The 23,284-nt window shown below is 46.1% G+C and overlaps 2 protein-coding genes across 3 annotated transcripts in view; one reads left to right on the top strand and one right to left on the bottom strand.

The window, feature by feature from the left end:
* Window positions 1-12,886, bottom strand: part of ITPRIP (inositol 1,4,5-trisphosphate receptor interacting protein) — a 35,794-nt gene extending 22,908 nt beyond the window's left edge. For both annotated transcript variants that reach the window (XR_010302524.1, XM_064144434.1), the window contains exons 1-2: window positions 12,199-12,886; window positions 7,572-7,678 (exon numbers count right to left, since the gene is read on the bottom strand). The gene's annotated coding sequence lies outside the window, so the exon portion shown is untranslated. The remainder of the gene's footprint in view (window positions 1-7,571; window positions 7,679-12,198) is intronic.
* Window positions 12,887-20,841: 7,955 nt separating this feature from the next.
* The window catches only part of CFAP58 (cilia and flagella associated protein 58), a 71,594-nt gene continuing 69,151 nt past the window's right edge, over window positions 20,842-23,284 (top strand). Inside the window, exon 1 of the mRNA XM_064144083.1 lies at window positions 20,842-20,964. Coding sequence (XP_064000153.1) covers window positions 20,842-20,964 — 123 coding nt within the window. The remainder of the gene's footprint in view (window positions 20,965-23,284) is intronic.

The following is a 23,284-nucleotide window of genomic DNA, read 5'->3' as shown; positions in this document are numbered from 1 at the left end:
ATACAACAGTGCCAGCCATGGCAGCTACAAATCATGCTCTGACTTGTCTTTTAAAGCATTAAACAGTTCTACAAAGTACCAAATTCCAGTTGCCAGCACAATCAGAGTTGGTTCAGCACAGACTGGCGGGATTGGGCTCTGTCTTTGGCTTACTACCAAAGTCACCAGTGGAAAGGACCAAATGCACCAATGCAAGAGATGCAGAGGGCTGGATGCTGAGACTGGTTTCACAAATATTTACTATCAGAATAAGCCTGGGACAACAAAAGATAGGTAAGGCAGAGCAACTGCCTTCCAAAACATGCCTGGAAGCCCCATCCCAGATGAGCTGCTGGCTACAGGACAGCAATTGGATAAAGTCACTTGCCTGACAACTATTGTTTTACCATTTTATTGACAACATGTTAGCCTTTTGTAACATCCGTGGACATCCTGTCCTGGGCCAGCTGCAATGCCAACAAGGTCAGTTGCACAGCCTGAGTGGGACATCCTGCCCAACGGATCTGCTGTGGACTTTTGGAAGCAATATTTTCCTGCTGGGGTCACCAGATCAGGTATTTCCACGGAAATGCTGATGCTCATCCTGTGTACAGGACTAGGTAGCCCTCCCTTTCCCAAGAGCAGGCAGATCCAGGGTGCATAAGCACACGAGTGGCACTGATACTGTTCTGGGGGCAAATGCCCCCATACAGACCCAGGTTCTAATGAGGACTGATTTTGCCAGCATCACTCCAAGTAGAAGAGTAATTGACTTGTCCTGGGAAGTAGGGGGAGTCTCTCTCACGTCTTCCAGACATTTACTACCTTTGTCACTGGGTAGCTTTTTATTATGCCTCATTAACTCCTCCTTTGCTGCAACGTGAAACCCTAATTTTCCAATTACCACTGTGGGTAAAAGTAGGACAGATGATTTTTTTTTTTTCCTGCAGTAGCACTCAGGACACTCAAAAGGTTCTCCCCTTCTGCCTTAGCTTTTGCTGCACATAGATGCATTTGTAAGTTGTTGCCATAAAATCCCATGCCCTCTCTTCCCCCCAAGGCCTCGATAGTACAATGTTTTCTTTCTGACTCAAAAGAAGTTATTTGCCTTTTAGGGCTCTTTTCCCAAACCCAAAGGTTTTCACTTTCATCAGCAAGTGGGGGTTTTATCTAGGTATTTCTAGGTCACCATTTTTCAGTGCACAGAGGTATCATGCCACTAACCTGAATGGGATTCTGGCCACCTCTTCTTGTCTCCAGAGGCTGGCAGCCACTGTCAAAGGCAGCTGTAATAACTGCTAAATAAATGTAGAGCTACATCATGCTCCTGAAGCACTCACTGTTTACTCGCTTTGAGGCTGGACCCAAGAGAGGGTTGCCCATGGAGACCAGAAGACAAAGCTAACAGCACGAGGAGTGTGTTACTCAGCACCCTGCCCATTGCCTGAGCATGGGTTTCTTTTGCTTTTTGACTGTGCAAGCCAGCAAGTGGCACGTGGACAGTCTGTGCAGAGCCTCAGGTTCCCACCACTACAACTGAGAAGGGGTTTTACCAATCAGAACATAGTGCTGGCAGTGAGGGAGGCAGGAGGGAAAGGTAGGAAGAGTGCATGTGGCTTCCACCCATGTACTGAACTGTTGTGGTAGGACCCCAGCCAGAAGCAGTTCAGCTTTTTAAGCCAAATACATTTTGCCTATTAATTTTATGGAAAACAATTGGAGTAGACTGAACTTTTGTTAGTATTTTTCCCCCTGGTGTTTTGTGTTTGTATTTTTTTGCTTTGTTTGTTTTTTCAAAGGAGAAAAGACACACACTAAGAAAAGAAGAAGAAAAAAAAGCCTTACCAATCTTGCCAGCTCCCTCTTCCTCAAACTCACCTCATTCTCTTGCACAATCTTTCATCAGCACAGATGGACACAAACGCCCTGCTGCTTTACCAAAAGCCTGATAGTGGCAACCACAAAGTAGGGGAACAATGTCACCACACAGAGGCTCTCTGGCCTCCACCTGGTACTCAAGCTGGGACCCACTCTGGCTGTCACTCTCTCAGCCACATGGTTTAAACTGGAAGAGGGGAGATTTAAACTAGATGTTAGGAAGAAATTCGTTACAGTGAGGGTGGTGAAACACTAGAACAGGTTGTCCAGGGAGGTTGTGGATGCTCCCTCCCTGGAAGTGTTCAAAGCCAAGTTGGATAAGGCCTTGAGCAACCTGTTCTAATGGGAGGTGTTCCTGCCTATGATGGGGGCTTGGAACAGGATGTTCTTTGAGGTCCCTTCCAACCTAAACCATTCTATGAGTCTATGATTTCCCCTTGCATGTACATACAATTCATCAATCTGACCTGGCAGCCACCTCAGGTAAAGGGTAGCTCTTCTCACTTGCTCCCTGTTATAGGACAAGGAGCAATGGATATAAGGTGCAGCACAGGAGGCTCCACCTCAACACAAGGGGGAACTTTTTTACTTTACGGGTCACAGAGCACTGGAATGGGTTGTGGAGTCTCCTTCTCTGGAGGCTTTCAAGGCCTGGCTGGAAGCATTCCTGTGCGACCTGAGATAGATTGTATAGTCCCGCTCCAGCAGTGGGGGTTGGACTCGATCTCTCTGGGTCCCTTCCAATCCCTAACTTCCTGTGATCCTTTGATCCTGTGAACACATAAGGGGTTCAATTGGCAAGATGATGGTTTAAATCTGTTCTCTTCTTCCTCACTTCTCAACAAGCTGGAGAAATTCAGGTAGTGATTACTCTGACCTTCTTCATTCTATCTTAAGTGTATGCCCTCCATTGCTACACGTCCAACTCAACTAAAATATGTATCCATTGAAATCAATGCTTTGGTATTAAAAGAGTTGGTGGTAACATTAGAAAGTTGATTTCCCAGTAGGGAAATCTAAGAAGAGCACATGTGGATATTGGCACAGTTCAGTCATGACCTGCAACATGATTGTGTTTTGCATGTGTCAATATGAAGTCCCCCTTTAGTCATGTAACAATACGGACTTATATATTACAGACAGCAGAAAGCACAGTACAGAATCACAACATCATTTAGGTTGGAAAAGAGCTTGAAGATCAAGTCCAACTGTCAGCCCAGCATCACCATACTCACTAATCCGTGTCCTGAAGTTGCCAGACACTTCCACACTAAGATGCTAAACAAAAACACAGCACAAAGATAGTGCTATTGCAGACTGCGGATTTGGTTGATCTGAGCTCTTACACTTCATCACAGTCTTGATTCAGTGACAAAGTCACTACTCATATCAGTAGACCTGCAGGCCCAAATTATCTGCTTACACAGGAATCAAAAACACTAGATAGGATTGGAAGATTGTGTGGTATTGGACTATTGTGTTGCTAACTACTTACAGCTGGTTGTTTTCTAACAGTTTGGGAAGAACAGTATTTAAAAGCTGGCTGTTGTAGACAAAACATCACCACAGATATTAAAAGCAATTCTTTATTCCAGTGCCTGAAATACCAGCTTATTTATAAAGCAAAACACAATTCCTTAAGTAAAAAAAAAATAACAACCAGCAAACCAGACTGTGGAAATTGTGCAGAAATGGGTAGAGGGTGTGGAAGGAAAAGAGAACAAGAACGCACACTTTTACTGCAATACCTTGTTTCCTGGATTCTCACTAAGATGATTCTAGACTAGGGTCTCAGCAGAGGCACTCAACATTACACACCAGTGTCTGCAGGAAGAATTAGGCCCTCTTATTTCTTTACCTTGTGACTCTCAAAGCAAACAGGAGAAACAGCACAAATGCTTTGGGAAGAAGTTAAGCTCAGTCTTGGCTCACTAGACACAAACCTGAGAAATGCCAAGAGACACGCATGCACACAAATATGTTGGCAGCAGAGTACTCCTGGCTAGCTCTGCCTTTCTAAATGAGTTTGGATAAATAAAAATCAGCAAAAGAAAGCAAAGCCATAAAACAAAACAAACTGCCCCGCTTCCATACAGTACTTTCACGAGGCTCATCCTTTCAGCACCCGTGGCCACCAACTTGGAGCCATTTTCACCCAAGGAAGTGACTCACAGACCAGCCTATTGCCACATGCACCCTTATTAAAAAGTTTCATGTGCTCTTTGCTCAATCCCTCTACTTACCAACAAAATAAAATATATCTAAGCTCTTTTTTTCCCCCAAGGGGAGCCTGTGAACTAAATCCTGGGACGAAAAGCTCTTAAAAAAAAAAATCAGTGGGATAAGAGCAATGTAAGATGCACTTCTGCTGCAGCAGAAGTACCAAACACACATGGTAAGACTGAAGCCACGTGGCTTTCATTTGAGATGTGTGGGGTGAACTCATATACTTGTTTCTTTTGTAACACAAGCACAACAAAGGAAGGCTTTGTTTGAAAGCCAAGGGATAGCCTCTCTGCACACTTAAAGGCTAAGTTAAACGGAATGGGAACTGTGAGTCATAGCTATGGGGCCCCTGCCCATAGACACAAAATTCCCCTGCTGCAGCAGGCAAGAAGCTTAGTTTAACAAGGAGCAAAGAAACAAAGCTCCACATGGGAGACTGAATGTGTCTAGGGCTAGCAGCAAATATAAAGCTGAGCTGAAAACACGTGTTGTGGAGGACTTGTGATGCAAACATGTCCCTTTCAGTAGATATTTCTTCCTACAACTCCTTCAGAGCTTGAGATCATAATCCTGTACTCATTCCAAGAGCATGAAGCAGTCTTATGACTCAACAGGGAGGTGGGATGTGCATCAGCCAAACACCTTCAGACTGTCTTTTGATTTTCACTGTCAAAGACCATGGCCATGATACTTACAGCACAGCCAGTTTGGTAGGTAGGACCCCTCTAGAGTCCTGTGGCCTTAAGCCACTCAGTGTGCCAGATAACTTGTGTTACAGTAGGGGAAGGTCAGGTGATGACTTCAAGTTACCTAAACTATAGACACTCATCTCATCCTTGACCCTATTAGCCTGGGAGAAAACTGTAAGGGTCTTCTTCAGTTACCATCAATAGGATGCAATCTGCAGTGCCTACATGGATGTGCTACAGAAATCCAAGTGTTTTCTCTCACATTTCCAACAGCCCTGGGATATTTAGTTACTGTAATTCCAGAGGCCTTTAGATGTCAAACTGATCTGAAATCAGTGGTACCTGAACATCCAGGATAAAACAGCTTACGATCTAAGCCCCTCTCGGAAGCACTGTACTGTAAACACCAAGTGTCACAGTTTAAGCTTGAGAACATCTCCTTAGCTACACCTCTGGTATATATTAACATTCTACCAGAGCTTAAGAAGGCAGGGAAAAAAGACAGCTGAAAAAGCAGCTGGGTCCTTGTAGTGGCCTTCCAGTATCTGAAAGGGGCCTACAGAAAGGCTGGGGAGGGACTATTCACAAGGTCTTGTAATGACAGGAGGAGGAGTAATGGGTTTAAACTGGAAGAGAGAAGATTTAAACTAGATGTTAGGAAGAAGTTCCTTACAGTGAGAGTGGTGAAACACTGGAACAGACTGCCCAGGCAGGGTGTGGATGCTCCCTCCCTGGAGGTGCTCAAGGCCAGGCTGGATGAGGCCTTGAGCCACCTGTTCTAATAGGAGGTGTCCCTGTCTATGGCAGGAGGTTGGAACTTGATGATCTTTGAGGTCCCTTCCAACCTCAACCACTCTATGATTCTCTCTGCCTACATGCATGGCCTACACTGCGCCTAGGTGGCTGCTGGCCAAGTTTTGTGTCTACTTTGTTTTGAAAAGCTTCCAGTAAACCTCTGTTTCTGCCTCCCAAGGCAGGCTACACTATTGCTTAACTACCTCTACCTGTAGGAAAAGTCTCTTTAATACTGCATGTGCTTTCTCCAAAACAAGCTATAAGCCCTGCTGGGATTCTGGCACACACAGGGAGTATCATGCCTTGGGGATCTACTTCCCTCCCCATGGGCAGCATAGGAACCATTTGCTCCCACACCTCATCAGTTGCCCTGCAGACATCACCAAACACTCTGCAATTTGGAAGAACTGAAAACAGGGCACCCTGAAACTGATTTCCCTTGTTTTCATTTGAGTTCATCCACAAACTCTGTCTTTTCAATTGACAGCACCCACCATCCCTTGAGCCAAACCAGAGCAAGGTGCAGCTGGCTGCACAGGTGGCTCAGCTGACACCTTAGCTGATGCTGCTCTTCTGCTCAGGTTCAGGAAATCTCTACGTGCTGTTCCCCCTGGTTTAAAAAGCAAAGGAACAGTATGTTTTCCTTTGCCAGGCAACTGAAATAACCATAGCATTGGGAGGCTATGCCTAACAGGCCTAATTTCTCTAACAGTTGGCCTCAGCAGCACTCACCCTTGCCAACACCATGCTTGGTTTTTCCAAGCCACATGGATGGCAGAGGGGTGCATCAGATGCTTTTCTCTATAAATGCTGAAAAAGCATCTCTGCCTTGAGGCAAATATCAGTGATATAAATAATGTGCTGGACCAGCCAGAAAAACCTGCCTCTGGAAGAAGGATAATAACGAAAGACAGTGTGTGTAGGGGGAAAGCTTCATTTACACACAGGAGAATGGCTATGGGCCAGCTCTCACAGCTTTGATCGGGGCTGGCTGGAGGAGCACTCCAGGGCATGCTGTGAGCTGGGCTTTGCGAGAGCAGACGTTTGAACTGTCTGGGATGGGAAGAAGGGGACAGACACCACCCATCACAGACACAGATCCAGAATAAATAAGGAAAAAATCATGTGGAGCACATGAAGTAACAGGTACTCAGAGCTGTAGCAGAACACTGAAGCAGCCAGGACTGCTACTCTGGTGGCTCCTGCTGCCACCAGCTCCAGTCTTCCCTTCCCATGGCAACTACCTGCAAAGCCTCCTGCCACATGCTCACAGCACAATGACACCAGCAGTGGCAGTTCTGCTTTCAGTGGGTTTTTCAGGTGTTTTCATACAAACAGGAGAACTCTACACATTGCTGGCTCACAAACACCAGTATTTCCCTTCAATCTGTCTGCCTCTGCTGTCATTCCCTGATCATCAGCAGGCTGCCAGGCACCCTGGGCCTTTGGTCTCTCTCTTATACCCAGAAGAGAGAGAATCTAGTGCTTTCCCTGTCTCAGTAAGTAAGGCACCTCTGGCAAGAACTCCTGCACAGCAACAAATGCAGCAGTAGCTGCTGTCAGAATCTAGTGCTTTCCCTGTCTCAGTAAGTAAGGCACCTCTGGCAAGAACTCCTGCACAGCAACAAATGCAGCAGTAGCTGCTGTCAGCAAAGCTTGGACCTATTTGTTCCCTTCTGCCACCACTTTCTGACCAGACCCCAATTATACCAAGCAATCAGATAAGAACAATTTTATACTGAATGCCAAAAGAGAGAGGCTTTTAACAGTGATCATCTAAACTGAAGCCATTTCCAAATTTAATCTTCATGATATTGCTGCTTTTGCTTTGCAAGTGCTGACTGACCCTCTCTGCTGGGAACATTTACTAAAACGTGAGCCAGATCACCTTCCTTCAAGCATTTCTGCTGCAAGGCTCAAGATCCCCTAGTGACAGCCCATCAAGAAGCTTTTTTTAAAAATCACATCAGTTCTGGAAGGAAGAATGAGCCCTGAAGCACCTACCTGCTACACACTTTTGCAGGTGCTCATTAAACTTCACATTACTGCTACGACGGTGATGCAGAGAGGACTACATTTGGGTGCCCACCACTGAAGCACAGCCAGGAAGTCTGCAAGACATAAAGAGAACAAATGAGGAAGTTCAGGCAGAACGTGGGTATGTAATGCAGTTATCTAAATTAGAGATTGATTAGAAGAGAGATTAACTCACCCTTTTACCTAATAAAATGACTTGAAAAGCTCTAGAGACTAGAAATAATCAGCTTTGAAGTGATCAGAGTCAAAATGCTGCTTCTCCCATGGGAAAGGGTGTAAATCCCACTGCTGGTCTGCCAGCGTTACAGACACCAGTAAGGGAGGTCCTCCTCTGACTCCATCCTCACCCATCAGCCCTCTCCTTTTAAAACGGATTAGGGTCAAATTAGCAGCTGTGTAAGTGCAAGGGCTGGGACCGTTTTGTCTGGGATTGGGTTGTCTGAAAAAAAGCAGCTTGCAAGGTAGAAATACTTGCTTGGGGAGCTGAGTTTAGAGAGCTAATGTGAGAAACAGAAAAGGCAGGAAATAATTGTCTAAGAGCAGACAGGAAGATGTGAAACATAGAACCGCAGAAGAAAGATAAACTGCCATATTTTAGGAGAGAGGAGTTAAGAAATTTTGGGTTGAACAGGAAACAAAGAAGCCCTTCCAGCAGAAGCAGGAGTGGGTAGGCCTGACAAGCTGGTTTCAGGCAGATAAAGGAGTTGGTACCCAGTTGTGCACAAGCAGGAATCCACTACCCTTGTTACCAGCCACGATCACCACTTCAAATCCTGCCCTGATCCAAAGGTTGATAAAGTCATCAACAGCTCTCTGATGGGCTGAGCTGGGCTTCAGATCTGGGCCCTTTACAGGCTCAGTATTAGGCTGACATGTCCTTGCTCTCTTGAACCCCTTCACTTCTGCAGCCAGGAAGGGATGGCTTGGCCTTCCCTCCTCCCACGTACCTGCTCTAACCAGACTTTATACAGTTTCACTTCTGCTTCTGTTTTCAACAGTGAGGCCAAATTGGGCAAACAGGCTCTTCTCTGATCACTCAGCCTGTGGGGCTGCTTGTGTCTCTGTGCAACCAGCATCACCACACTACTAGCAGCAGCATAGATTGCTGAGCACTGGAACAAGACGTCTCAATCCCAGGAGGAAAGAGATACAAAGTACCATGCAGAAACTGCTGCTATGGGATGTACATGCCCTCACTTACTGAAACAATTACTAAATCTCAAAAGTGAGAATTCAATTTGGGGTCTCCCTCTACTATATGTGTATAGATATTGGAGAGATCTTTACTGAACCTTAGAGGATGGTCTCAGACTAGGAGAAGGTACCTCTCAGCTGTGGATGTGTCTGCACTGCATCACAGAATCACAGAATTGTTTAGGTTGGAAAAGACCTTTAAGATCATGCATTCAACCATAAAACTAGCACTGCAAAGTCCACAACTAAACCATGCCACTAAGTACCACATCTACACGTTTCTTAAATACTTCCAGTGAGAATGACTCCACCATCGCCCTGGGAGCCCTATTGCAACGTTTAACAACTTCACACGCTAGCACAAATCACCTCTCACTCCTTGGAGGCAGCCTAAGCAACACAGCAATATTCACTGTCACTCAGTCCTACGCAAGAGCCTCCTCTCCATGCCAGGAATCAAGCCTGTCCCTGCTCCAGTGGAGCTCAGCAGTTAGTCTGACCTTTAGGTGATGGCAGTAAAACCTGTTTGTTTCGCTGAACTGCTGGTCAAGGTTGGCTCACCCAACTTTGCATGGCCCACGTGTGTGTGGAAAGCAAACCAAGGTAAAAAACAAACAAACAAACAAACAAAAAACTTCATTGCACCCCCCAGGGCAGCTCCCTGTCCCTCAAGCTGCTTGATGTAGCACATGGTGATGCCACCCAGCACACATCCTGGCCACGCTCCCTCCCTTGAGCCTGAAAACCAAAGTCTCTACCTCTTTCCACCATTCAGCAATTACATGTGCTGATGGAAAGTATGCTGCTTGGCAACAAACTTGCTTTTTCCCCCATTATAAATGGATTATAATAACACTTGGGAGTTAAAAAGCTGACCCATCCAAAAGTCCATTTTAAGGGGGATCTGAGGAAAAAAGCCATTAGCTTTTTTCCATCTCTTCTCTCCATTGCACCATTGGTATGGATTGCAATTGCAATTCTGTGGAGAAGAGTGTGCAGGACAGGACAGCAAAGGACAGCAGGGAGACTTGTGCAGGCTCTTCATGGAGTTCATGTACTTTTTCACTGCTCCCCAGAACAACTGCTTCTTAATGTTCTTGTTGACAGTCTGAATTTAGCTCAAATTTTGCCACAGCAGTTGTTTTAGAGGGAATGCAGATGTGTCAGAAGAAAACAATACAAATGGAAGAATAAATCACCCTTGTTGCTGTTTACTCCTTGAACTCATTAAAACTATGAGAGGGGGGAAAAAGAGTACACCATAATACAACCCACTAGGAATGGTTACTAATATCACACTATCTGCCTTCACTTATTTGTAGGCAAGTTTCAAGATACTGAAATAAAAGTCAGCAGGTAAACAGCTGCAAAAGCCAGCCTAATTTTGTCCATTTGAAAACTGTAGTGGGTTTGCTTAAAAACACATTCAGTAATCAGATCAGCTTGTAGAACACCACTGTTAGGTTTCTGTGGGTCAGATTCCCTCCTCATGTTACTCATTGCCATGAAGCAGGATCACAAGTATTGGCATCTTTCTGAGACCACCCCACAGCAGAGGCATATGGGAGCCTGCACTGCAATGGAACCAATGAAAAACAAAAGGAAGTAAGTCATGCAGCTTTGGTGGCCCTCATCATCAGATGGCCCAAAACAATCACACAGGAAAACCACATACCCCAGTTCCCAACCAGGGCCATTTATTCTGACTTTTGGGAGGGAAAAAGTAAAAAAGAAAGTAATACTTCAAGCAACAAAAGAAGACAGCAGTTAGGTGGGGAGGAGTCACTGCCCGAGCTCCTGATAAACAGGTACAACATCATTGCTGTGCACAGGTAACATCTTCCTTGCAGATGCCACTGGTGCAAAGACAAGTAACTTAGTTCTGCAAAACTAAGTAATGCGAGAAAAGAAGTGTCACCTACCAGCTGGCAGTGAAGCAGCCCTCAAGGGTGATCACAGTACTGACACTGGCTCTCTGACCTTTGTCAAATCAATTCACCTCTCTCTACATCTCTGGTAACCACACTTACTATGTCATTTCCCACGTGGAACTAGTGTGAAACATCTACAGCACTGGAGACAAGGTTGAAGAAAAGGCTTTTTAAGTTTCCATGCCTAATTTCCATGCTCTGCTTTTTCTTCAGGACTGAAAGAGCTCCTTCCACATATAGTGTGAAAAAAAATGGGTTTAAAAGCAGATGCTTATGAAGGTAGACAGAATCATTTTAGTCAGCACTGCAGAAGAGCATTATCATAATCACTGAACTGACTTCAGAACTTACAAGACAGGCCATTCTATGCTACAGCTGCTTTCCTGTCCAGGTGCTGTCAGCATAGGTCCTTGCCTAGCAGCTCCTGCCAAACTCTCATGTCTGAAAGAGATGTGCTTGATAAGGTTTAGACTGACAGCACTCAGGACAAACATGCCAATAGCAACAGTCGCTTAGAGACATTGCTGGTGCACATAACGAGACACCAGCAACATGTTCTGCTTTCCTGAGGGATGTTAATATGGCAGTTCCCAAGAGAACTGTTTCAGGGGGAGACTACCAAACTGAAGATGCGAAGGCCAGTAAGTCCCTGGTTCTGCATATGTTTTAGGCCCATGACTTCCAGAAGCCCAGCCCTGACTAACTCAAATTTGAGCTACAAATATCTATTGGCCGTCTTCAAAGAGACACCCATACAAATGAACAGCCACTCCACTAAGAACAGCTTCTTTTCTGTGTACTCACTAGAGACATGCTGTATTTCAAAAGAAAGGCAACAAAGTTTTGTAACAAGCTAAGTCTGAGCAACATAATACTGAACAGGCAGCAAAGTTGACTGATGCATTTGGCGTAGACTGGACGTGCCCGACATCACTACAGGCGTAAGGACCCCACATGCTGTCGCCACCAGCCGAAGTCTAGAGCTCAGCACGACTCGATCCAGGAGAGGTTCCCCAAGTGCCGCACCCGGGATGCTGCTGCCCGTCCTGCAGTTTAGGGGACCCCGAAGGCAGCTGCCTTCTGCTCCCTGCGTTTGGCTCCTGCCTGGGCTGCTAGGAGGGGAAAGCACAAAAATCTGCAGAAACTCTGGTGGGCACAGTAATCTGCCTCGGGCCCCTGATTCGGCACGGGCCCCGAATGCCCACCGAGTCGAGCCACTCAGTGAGGAGACTGCACGAAACGCAGAACTTACGCCGCGAAGATCCACAAGAGCAAGTCCCACCACAGCAACCTGTTGCAGGCAGACGCAGGACCCGCAGCGCCTCGTCCCGCCACTCTGCTCGCCAGAGCGCCGCGGCGAGCACTGCTACAGCCCCGTCCCACGGCGCAGCGCGGGGACGCGGGACAGTGCCCCCCCGACGCTCTCCCACCGTGTGCTCACATCTCCGCAGCACCCCGACGGGACTTACCAGGCCGGGCCGCGGCTCGCTGGGGCCGCCGCTACCCGCGGATGGTATCTGGGCGGCGGCCGCTCCCCGGGGCGGCCCGCAGCGGCGGCTCCGCTCGACGAGGTGCAGGAGAGTCCGCCCAGCCCGGCCGCAGCGCGTTTCCTTTTCTCTTTGTCTCTCTCCTCCTTCAAACCAGCCCTGCCAGCCCTCGGAGCCGAGCCATCCCCCGGCAAGCTGCAGACGGCTCTCTCAGTTCCCTCCCGGCTCCCCCATTAGCTTCCCATATGGTTTCGCACTGAGGGCACAGGGAGCGGAGAGGAAATGCTCTCATTTTGCTTCTCGGATGTATTTTGATCTCCTGGTGGTCGTGCCTGAGAGTCAGGGAAGCAGCCTAGAGACGTAATCTCGCTTGCAGATCTTACCAAAACAGAGGAGCAGATCACAGGGGCGCTGAACTATTTTTCTGCTCAGAGCTGGCACGAGTAGAAACTTGTGGCTCCGGCCAGGACCTTGTCGGGGCAGGGAAGTGACACTAGTTTCCTTGTAAGGGTGAGTAGGCTGGGGCACAGCAAGGTTAGTTTAACCAATGGAAAAGGCCACTGTGAAAGATGTAAAAAAGCAATTTCCAACACTGCCCTCGTTCTGCAATTAAACGGCATCTTCTTACAGATCTAACAAATAAATTTACGACTGTCACTTCCAAAGACGCTTAAGGGCACCAGGTTTGAGCACCGGCACAGTAACACATGCCCAATTTAAGGGAACTATACATCCCTTTATCGAACCCTTCCTCTTTCCCCAGCAGTGCAACAACTGTATCGTATTTCCACTGATGAGGCATGTTGTGTATTCTCCACCACTGCTGCTTCTTTTTTTTTCCAAGCTCAGGTGGTGGGCATGTGTTGTGGTGGGAGCTACAGACTCTGCGCTACCAAGAACGTATGCGACATGCAGCAGTGCAGCTCAGCACTGAAGCTGTCTGGCTTGTGATTGTTAAATGGGACTGTTAAGTCAGCTTGTTCTTTGATTTTCTTGACATGCTTACTGAATTAGCAACAGCCTCCATGCTATTCAAAAGGTTTGTATTCTTAAATGTGTGTGTATGGGTACTATTCCCATACTGAATTGAGTTTATTCAGGCTTGTGTAGGTATTATTCCCATACTGAATTGAGTTTATTCAGGTTTGTTGGCAACCTAGGTGTTGGTAGCACATTTCTTCCTCATTGTATCATAATCTATGAAAATCATCTCTAGCAAGAGCAGCACTGGAGTCTCCTCACTTTTGTGCTGCAGGACTCAGCCTGTCTTGGTGCATTATTTATTTCCCCATGGAATTTTATGGCAGCAGCAGGACTAAAACCAACAACTCTTTCTCTGCTATTCATCAGCTAAGCCAAAAGAAATTGTCTATTAAATATCACCTGTATAAAGCCTGACAAGGAAGTAATTGCTGATTCTGCCTATATATATGTATACATATTGGACAGTACAGATCAGTATATGTTACAGTGACTATAATTTACATTCATGTGCAAATTTTCCCTGGGATACAGAGAAAAGGTCTGAACATTTTTCGAAGGAAGGCTCACAGCCCAACAGATTATATTACATATCCACCATCCTATTCAGGATCTTTCTATGCCACCCAAGATGGTATAAAATTATGATAACAATATGATACATATAAATGGAAAAGTCAAACCAAGACACATTTATTTGATTTGTATTCATTTTTTTGATGCAGTTCAGCAGGTTGAAAGAGGAGGGAAAGGTAAAAGCATATATCCTGACAACTCCAGCACATGATTCATTGTTTGAGTATTGCTGCACTGCAGAAGCCTTAAGATCATTATCTTGCTGAAAGTAGTAATTTATCTGATAATGAGCAAAGCTCTGCTAACCTTACTGCAATGTTGGGCAGGACCTGAAGCTGTGAACAGTGGAGTAAGAGTACCACAGTTCCTTGCACAGTGGGACACAGCCTGTGGCACTGTCACATGGCTGCTTCTGCAGCAGAAATTATATATATATATATTCTAAAATGGACTCTAAGTTCCCATCAGCAGGAGAAGGACAAGAGCAAGATTTAGGCTGAAAGTTAAATCCTAGATGTTTTTCTCATCTGCCTTCAGACATCATGGGAGAGTGAGGAATTATTTTATTCTTGCCACTATTTCTCATCTATTATAAAACTAGCAATATTCCCTTAAACTATTACAAGCAGTAAATACAAACCATAGTTTTACAAGACCTACAAAGAGAGAATATAGATGCAATAGAGAGGCCATGGGTAGGCAGCAGTGAAACATGTTTTAGCAGTCACCTTCACAGGAGAGGGCTATTAACCTGTAGTACACAGAGGGATCACATTAACACAATACAGAGAAGGCAGGAATTGTAATATTCCTCGAGTCAGGCCTTGCTGGCCCCCTATTTGCAAGCATTTGTAAGCCTAAAGGAGACTGCATCAGGACAGGATTTTAATAGGCATTGTTTACTGTGACCCAGCAGAGCAGGAACATGAGCTGGCCAAAGGGAAAAGGGAGTGGGAGACTCCCTTCCACCCATGAATATTTCACACCTCCTAGGTACCATGCAAGGAAATGTCCAGGGAGATAGAGTCATCTCCTCACAGCTCACCATATGGTGTCCTCATCTACACTCTTACACCTGACCTTACAAACATCTTAAATCTCTAAGATTTCTATAGCCATCCCTGGGAATTACAGATTTTTTAATAGCTTCTTCCTCCCAGAGGACTCAGACAGATTTTCAGCTGGGGAAAGATTCTGTGCTTGAAAATTAAGCTGAAGAATAAAACAGGAACAAAGCCCAGAGATTAGGGTGTGGAATCTGCTGGCTGCTGGAACTGTTACTGGAAAGCAAGGCAGGAAGCTGTTTCTGCTAATGAACACATGACAACTCTAGACATATTTCAAACTCTTTTAAAAATACACCCAAATGTTGGGAAGACAGCTATGGGTCAGAATGGGTAAGCAGATAACAGAAACCATCCACTGAAGAAAGCTGAGCGCTATGCAGGGCCAAGTGCATCTCTGTTATCTTGTAGGCTTTCTTTCCTAGCCTCTCTAGGGATTAATGATGCTGGGCAGCTGGGATAGGGAGGATCACTTCTACCAGACCGTTCCTCCAAAATATATAGAAGAGTGCTTGCCCTGTCACTCTCCAAACCTGTAAGTCAGTGGGCAGTGATGGTGATGGGGATTTGTGAAGCATTGCTTTTCTCTCAGACTTGGAGAATTCCTCGGTTTGGCTCAAGGAAAAGAGAGGAATTTTCTAAAAAGTATGGCAGCCCACTGGAATCCTAGTTGCAAAACTGGGAGGAAAAACTGGGATGGAAAACTGTTCTGTAGTTTCAAGCCATGCTGGGGGATAGAAGCTTAGTTGCAGGATTATTCACTTAATTTTAGTTGCTTTCCATAACTGTCATCTATTTTATTTTTTATGTAGAGCATGTAATCGTACGTTACACCCAGACCACTTGTCAGCTTTAGCTTCTGTCTCAGAACTATCTGAGCTCTTTATTTGGGTGTTTCTATTAATCAAAACATTCCTGGGATTTAACTTTTTATGAAAATGGTTTCTTCCTCATAAGAACACTGGCTCGACTATAATGCCAAACATGATCAAAGGTTACTGCTATCTGAGATATATTGTGTAATCTTTATGAATAAAGCAGAAAGCCTCAATGCAGTTTAAACTGAAAAACTCTTCGCATTATAAATCTATCATTTAGTCTGAAAATAACAACAGGAGAAGACATTCAGAAAGAATATAGTAAAAGTATGTTAGGTGATTAAGTAATGAAAGACCACATAGTGTTTCCTTGTCACTGGAGAAAAGCAAGTATTTTTAGCAAGCTCTTGTACCTTTTAATACTGTGAAACTGATGTGAGTCTGAGAAAGCAAACTGGCTTCCAGGGCATGTCTCAGCCCACTGGCAATGTCTGTAATGTCACTGGTGTGTGAGGCCATAAGGTAATGATAGATCTCTGTATCACCAGGGAAAGGACAAGGCTTAGATAAGTAATATCTATGTAACATGTCTGTAGTACATATAAAATAATATTTTAGTATTAGTAAATTGTTAGATAAATTCTGCTTTGCATAGTGATAACCTTCCATTGATATTATCTAAGTAAACCGAGTAAATGTGTATGCAAATACAGGACCTCCTCTATGAACACGTTCCCCCAACCATTATGTCTCCATGCATTGATTAATACTTGTAACACGTTTCTCAGGCAGAAAAGCTTGTAGGGACTGAAAAAGGGTATCGGGAGGGCGGGCAGGGGTAGTTTGTCAAACCACTGTGGTGGTGGAGTGCCACCTAGTGATGATCTTACCAGAATATGGTGTGAAAGAAAACCCCTTCCAGGCCCACCACTCCCAGGCTTCCCTTTATCACGTCTTCTTGTTACCTTCCAGTGTCCACAAGATGCATTTTATGCTTTGCAGAAGACATGTACTGTCATGGTACGTACCCTAAATTGCTTATACTCTCCTGGGTGACGTTATGATTGGATTTAACTCTATTTATTTATATCTCTGCAGTAGCCCATAAATCTTCATACTCAGCACTGGCTTATTTTCATGCCGCTACTGTTTAAAGCATGCATTAAATTAACTGCCTGAGGGTTGTGACCTCAAATAAATCAGTAAGCAAATAATTCTTCTCTAGCAACCCTTTCTGCACACACACAAACACACCCCACTGATGTGAACCTCTCTTTTATGCAGCTAGGGAAAGAGGTGATTCTGCCTATTTACCATGAATATGGGTGTCTCTTGAACAAAGCCAGCCATTCAGGGAAAAAGCAAACAATCTTTATAGTGAGCTGAAGCTTTCTGGGCATTTCTCTGCTATTCATGGAGGTTTACTTACTTTTCTTTAAGGCAATTTATTAATTTTTTCCTGCTGCGACTGTGGGAATTTTTTGCTAGCTGAAAGGTTCTTCCCAAAACTAGGAACACAGGTTCAGCTTAAATGGGATTGTTAAAAAATGATCCCACTTCAAGAGCTTTGCCTTCTCTAGAGGGTCAACCTATGACAAGAGTGCATCATTTACAGCCATGACAGTTACAACACTATTGTGGGATGGCAGATGTGGTCTTTTCCACTTTATTGATGAATGTATAAAGCACTGGGAATTTTAAGTATCTGTTCTCAAGCCACAGAAAGTTCTTAAGGTCAAAAACCCAGATGGCCTCTTGATTGTTAGTCTAGCTCCTTGGTCATTAGTCTGTTGAGGCATTCTCTGTAGCTTTGGTGCAGAATTAATTAAAAGTAAGCATTTGAGCCTTAACACAGATTTGTGTCCTGACTACACTTAAAACTACCTGCAGTGAGTTGTGCTTATGTTAAAGCATGATGACTGGCTTATCAAAAATAGGCTTTAGCATGAGTTATCATGGACTTCTAACAAAATCACCTGGTGTCTGCAACTACAGTTAGAGGTGTAGCTATCATGATGGCAAGCTTGTCAAATTTGAATGAATTTAGCTCAAATGGCACTTGTCTGGGAGACCAGCCTGGACAGTCACCCTCACAGGGTCTCACAGGACACAAATCACCATGTATTTGAAAAACACAAAACAGAACCATAGAACCATGTGGGCTGGAAAGGTCCTTTTAATGTTATCTGTTGTAACCCCTGAATAAGCAGGGGCATCTTCAGCTACCTCAGGAAGCTCATGAGAATGCCATAGTAAATGGGTATCATTTTGGGACACATTTATGCTGTTAGCCACAAGTGCAAACATTAACCCAAAGCACAAACACAATTACCCTCCCTTCCTAAATGTCCACTTCTATTTTGTTGTCAAAGTCGTAAGAAGGAGTATAATAAATAACCTGCTTACATATTGAAGATGGAAATTTGAAGGGATGCCTTTTTATCATATTATTATTTATTTCTGAGCATATTCCCTTCCTTTTTGCTAGAAAATATCATAGAATCATAGAATCATAGAATCAACCAGGTTGGAAGAGACCTCCAAGATCATCCAGTCCAACCTATCCCCCAGCCCTATCCAATCAACTAGACCATGGCACTAAGTGCCTCATCCAGTCTTTTCTTGAAGACCCCCAGGGACGGTGCCTCCACCACCTCCCTGGGCAGCCCATTCCAATGCCAATCACTCTCTCTGGGAAGAACTTCTTCCTAATATCCAGCCTATACTTTCCCTGGCACAACTTGAGACTGTGTCCCCTTGTTCTATTGCTGATTGCCTGGGAGAAGAGGCCACCCCCCACCTGGCTACAATGCCCCTTCAGGTAGTTGTAGACAGTAGTAAGATCACCCCTGAGCCTCCTCTTCTCCAAGCTAAACAGGCCCAGCTCCCTCAACCTCTCCTCATAGGATTTGTGTTCCAGACCCCTCACCAGCTTTGTTGCCCTTCTCTGGACATGTTCCAGTACCTCAACATCTTTCTTGAATTGAGGGCCCCAGAACTGGACACAGTACTCAAGGTGTGGACTGACCAGTGCTGAGTACAGGGGAAGTATAACCTCCCTTGTCCTACTGGCCACACTGTTCCTGATGCAGGCCAGGATGCCATTGGCTCTCTTGGCCACCTGGGCACACTGCTGGCTCATCTTCAGCTTACTATCTATCAGTACCCCCAGGTCCCTTTCCTCCTGGCTGCTCTCCAGCCACTCAGTCCAATCATACCTTTTGATATTTACTTACACATAGAGTAATTTTGGTCTAGAAGTTTAAGTTTGGCCCATTAGAGAATCTGAAATCCTAGGATCGAGGAATTTATCATCTTCCTAGTAATTTTATTACATAGGAAACGTAAGTGCAAAAGAAATGAGGAAAAAGAAGAGTGCAAAACTCAGAAAAGGGACTTTATTGACACTTTTATTGCAAGTGTACTTTGGGGTAACTGAAAGGATGTTCCAGTGTGTAGGGTATTTTTTAAATTGTCAACCATACAGAGAATACATTATAAAATGCACATTATTCTCCAGTTCTAGTGGTAAAATCTGGCTACTTGAAATTGCCTATTTTGCCATGTAATCAGTAAACTGAAGGGCTGCAATTCAGGCATCATTAAACCAAGAAGACAAAAAGTTTTCCATTGCTATTGCTTTAAGGTCACGGCTAACACTCATTCTGCAAGGGAGCGTTATGTATGGTAAATGCATTCCCTGCCCTTAAAAGCTACCAAACGAAACAATTTCACAGTATCACAGTATCACAGTATCATCAGGGTTGGAAGAGACCTCACAGATCATCAAGTCCAACCCTTTACCACAGAGCTCAAGGCTAGACCATGGCACCAAGTGCCACATCCAACCTTGCCTTGAACAGCCCCAGGGACGGCGACTCCACCACCTCCCCAGGCAGCCCATTCCAGTGTCCAATGACTCTCTCAGTGAAGAACTTTCTCCTCACCTCAAGCCTAAATCTCCCCTGGCGCAGCCTGAGGCTGTGTCCTCTTGTTCTGGTGCTGGCCACCTGAGAGAAGACAGCAACCTCCTCCTGGCCACAACCACCCTTCAGGTAGTTGTAGACAGCAATAAGGTCACCCCTGAGCCTCCTCTTCTCCAGGCTAAACAATCCCAGCTCCCTCAGCCTCTCCTCATAGGGCTTGTGCTCGAGGCCTCTCACCAGCCTTGTCGCCCTTCTCTGGACACGCTCAAGCATCTCAATGTTCCCTTTTAAACTGGGGGGCCCAGAACTGAACACAGTACTCAAGGTGTGGTCTAACCAGTGCAGAGTACAGGGGCAAAATGACCTCCCTGCTCCTGCTGACCACACCATTCCTGATGCAGGCCAGGATGCCACTGGTTCTCTTGGCCACCTGGGCACACTGCTGGCTCATGTTCAGGCGGGTATCAATCAGTACCCCCAGATCCCTCTCTGTCTGGCTGCTCTCCAGCCACTCCGACCCCAGCCTGTATCTCTGCATGGGGTTGTTGTAGCCAAAGTGCAGCACCCTGCACTTGGAGCTATTGAACCCCATCCCATTGGACTCTGCCCATCTGTCCAGGCGAATTCTGGCCCCACAGAGATAAAGACAAGTGTTTCAAGGGTTGACTGGGAGTGAACAGTAGCTGCTGGTACTTGAGCCTAGCTCTCGAAGTCTACAGCCACCAGCTTGCCTTCCCCTGTCCTACAGCAGGTACAAAATCAATCCCGTATCGAGGCGAGCTAGTGCAAATAATGAGGTGCAGTGAAATGACAGAAGCCAGGCTCCAAATGTCATTTGTGGCCCAAACTTGCACATACCTGCTTTTATCACTTCCCACAGGAGCCTGCCTCCCTCCGTGCCTGGAGGAGACACTTTGGCCCTTCCTGCTGAGCTGCTGCACCTCGCTGACCGCGCTGCGCTGCTCCAGGAGCAGCTCCTGGCCTGACATGGAAGCGTGAGAGGGGTGATACTCCTCGGTGTCGTTGGGTAAAATCCCTGAAGGCACAATTTCCACAGCAGGATGGGCGGCTTCGGAAAAAATCCGAAGCCGAAGGGACAGGGGGTGAGCAGGGTCACCAACGGCATTGCGACGGACCTCTCCAAGTAGCCTTTTGGCTCCGGGCCCACAAAACGCTGCGGGGCCCGCCTAATCCCGAGAGGGGCAAACTCAGCTGCCCAGCGCCATAGGCCGCCACAACGGCCCAGAGAGCCCCGCTGCTATGCAGCCCCGCCCGCCGCCGTTGCTACGATACACCGCGGCGGCCTCAGTGGCGCCGCGACCTCGGGCCTCCGCCGCACCGGCGCCGATCCGCGGCCCCCAGCCCGCCGGCAGCATGGCTGAGGTGAGCCACCCCCCCTGTTTCCTTGCCTGTTTCTTGGATAGAAGTAGCACTGTACCACACAACAAGCCGAACAGCATCATCTGTGTATCATCGCCATGAGTATGCCATTTATGTGTCGAGTTACTTCTGGGAGCAATTACAGTACTTGCGCACAGGCAGTAATAACACTTAGATTTTAGGAACACCTGCCACTTGCAAGGCTGGGGCTCCTACCTCCCCTCCCACCCCCACCACGCTGCTACTGCTCTTCCTTCAGCTTTATGATCACAAATGTAAAGGAGAGGCAAGAGGGAGGTTTGATGTTGGGGAGGAGGATGAAATAGCAATAAAACCGAGTTTGTGATTGCGAGTGCAGGAACAGCTTTGAAGGTATTGCGGATCCAGCTTCATCCATGCCATGCAGGCCTACCCGCTGAGGACTTCACTATTCCAGTTGCTTTCCCTATTTTTTCTTTATGACAGACAAAAAGAAAACCCCTCCATTCAGAGAAAATCTCTCAAATCAGAGCGTTGACAAGAGGGGGGATTTGGAGCTGCTGCCTCCGTCTCGATGTATTGTGTAGCATGGCCTTTCTATCACAGTATCACAGTATTATCAGGGTTGGAAGAGACCTCACAGATCATCAAGTCCAACCCTTTACCACAGAGCTCAAGGCTAGACCATGGCACCAAGTGCCACGTCCAATCTTGCCTTGAACAGCCCCAGGGACGGCAACTCCACCACCTCCCCGGGCAGCCCATTCCAGTGTCCAATGACTCTCTCAGTGAAGAACTTTCTCCTCACCTCGAGCCTAAATTTCCCCTGGCACAGCCTGAGGCTGTGTCCTCTTGTTCTGGTGCTGGCCACCTGAGAGAAGAGAGCAACCTCCCCCTGGCCACAACCACCCCTCAGGTAGTTGTAGAGAGCAATGAGGTCACCTCTGAGCCTCCTCTTCTCCAGGCTAAACAACCCCAGCTCCCTAAGCCTCTCCTCGTAGGGCTTGTGCTCGAGGCCTCTCACCAGCCTCGTCGCCCTTCTCTGGACACGCTCAAGCATCTCAGTGTCCCTCCTAAACTGGGGGGCCCAGAACTGAACACAGTACTCAAGGTGTGGTCTAACCAGTGCAGAGTACAGGGGCAGAATGACCTCCCTGCTCCTGCTGACCACACAATTCCTGATGCAGGCCAGGATGCCACTGGCTCTCTTGGCCACCTGGGCACACTGCTGGCTCATGTTCAGGCGGGTATTAATCAGCACCCCCATATCCCTCTCTGTCTGGCTGCTCTCCAGCCACTCCAACCCCAGCTTGTATCAAGTCATTAGGGTCTGGTTTTGCTCTTTTAATTTCAGGTTTACCAGCCAGTGTAAACTTACCTACTCCCCTTCCACCTCCTCAAACAATGAAACAGAAGAAATACAATTTTGCCCTCAGAATTTGGTTTTGTTAAATATGTTTTTGCTAGAGGTCTCACCTTTAAACTGTTCATGCTCAAGTGGTGAGTGGGGCTCTGAACCAGTTTGGAAACAGCAATGCATTGGCTGTGGGAGGGATGGACAGATACAGGGACAGATTTTTAAGGCTGTACAAGCTGTGCAATCGCATTGCCTTTCACTTGTGAGGGAGCTCACTGTACATACATGACTAGTGCTAGTAGGAGAGATGTTTACCTCTCCAAGTGAGTCCACCTCTGACATGATCATAAGGATATACAGAGACTTCAGACTGCAGCATAGTTTCCAATCAGTTTTGTGCAAGCTTGAGTAATGACAGCAATGTATCTGTGACAGCACAAAGCAACCTGTGGGCTGATTTGTCTTGCTCCTTAGATCGAGCTGACTCTGAAGAAGTGACCATGCTGCTTCATCTTGGTACAGTTGTGTTACACTGAAGGCTACAATGGATGTTTATTTAAAGCTGTTGTGAAGAATACTGGTGGAGTTAAGTGTTCAGCAGCCAAACTGACACCATGTCATGTCAGAACTCAGTTAGGTCAAAAATGTCTCCTGTGAAAGGTTTAACAGTAGCATTTCCTGCAGATGAAGGATTAGCTTGCATTGGCTGTACTGGAGATTTCAGATGTGCTTATCTGCTGGCACTATCTGCATAGAATGCATAAGCTAATCAGGCTTTAGAGTGCAGAGAAATGCTGGCCTTCATGAACAGCTGATGTATTGTTTAAACGCTCTCACAACAATGATATTTTAAAGCAGTTATGGTACTCAATTCCAGGAACTTGGTTAAAGCACAGGTTCTTCCAGTAAAATTGGGGAGATGTGTTTGATAAACCAGCCAGAGACCTGTTACTTCAGAAAATGTTGTCATGGTTTCTTAGCAGTTGT

This window comes from Pogoniulus pusillus, chromosome 6 (genome assembly GCF_015220805.1).
Source record: "Pogoniulus pusillus isolate bPogPus1 chromosome 6, bPogPus1.pri, whole genome shotgun sequence".
NCBI classification, from domain to species: Eukaryota; Metazoa; Chordata; class Aves; order Piciformes; family Lybiidae; genus Pogoniulus; species Pogoniulus pusillus.
The sequence above is the reverse complement of the archived record's forward strand: the minus strand, read 5'-3'. Positions and strand labels throughout refer to the sequence as shown.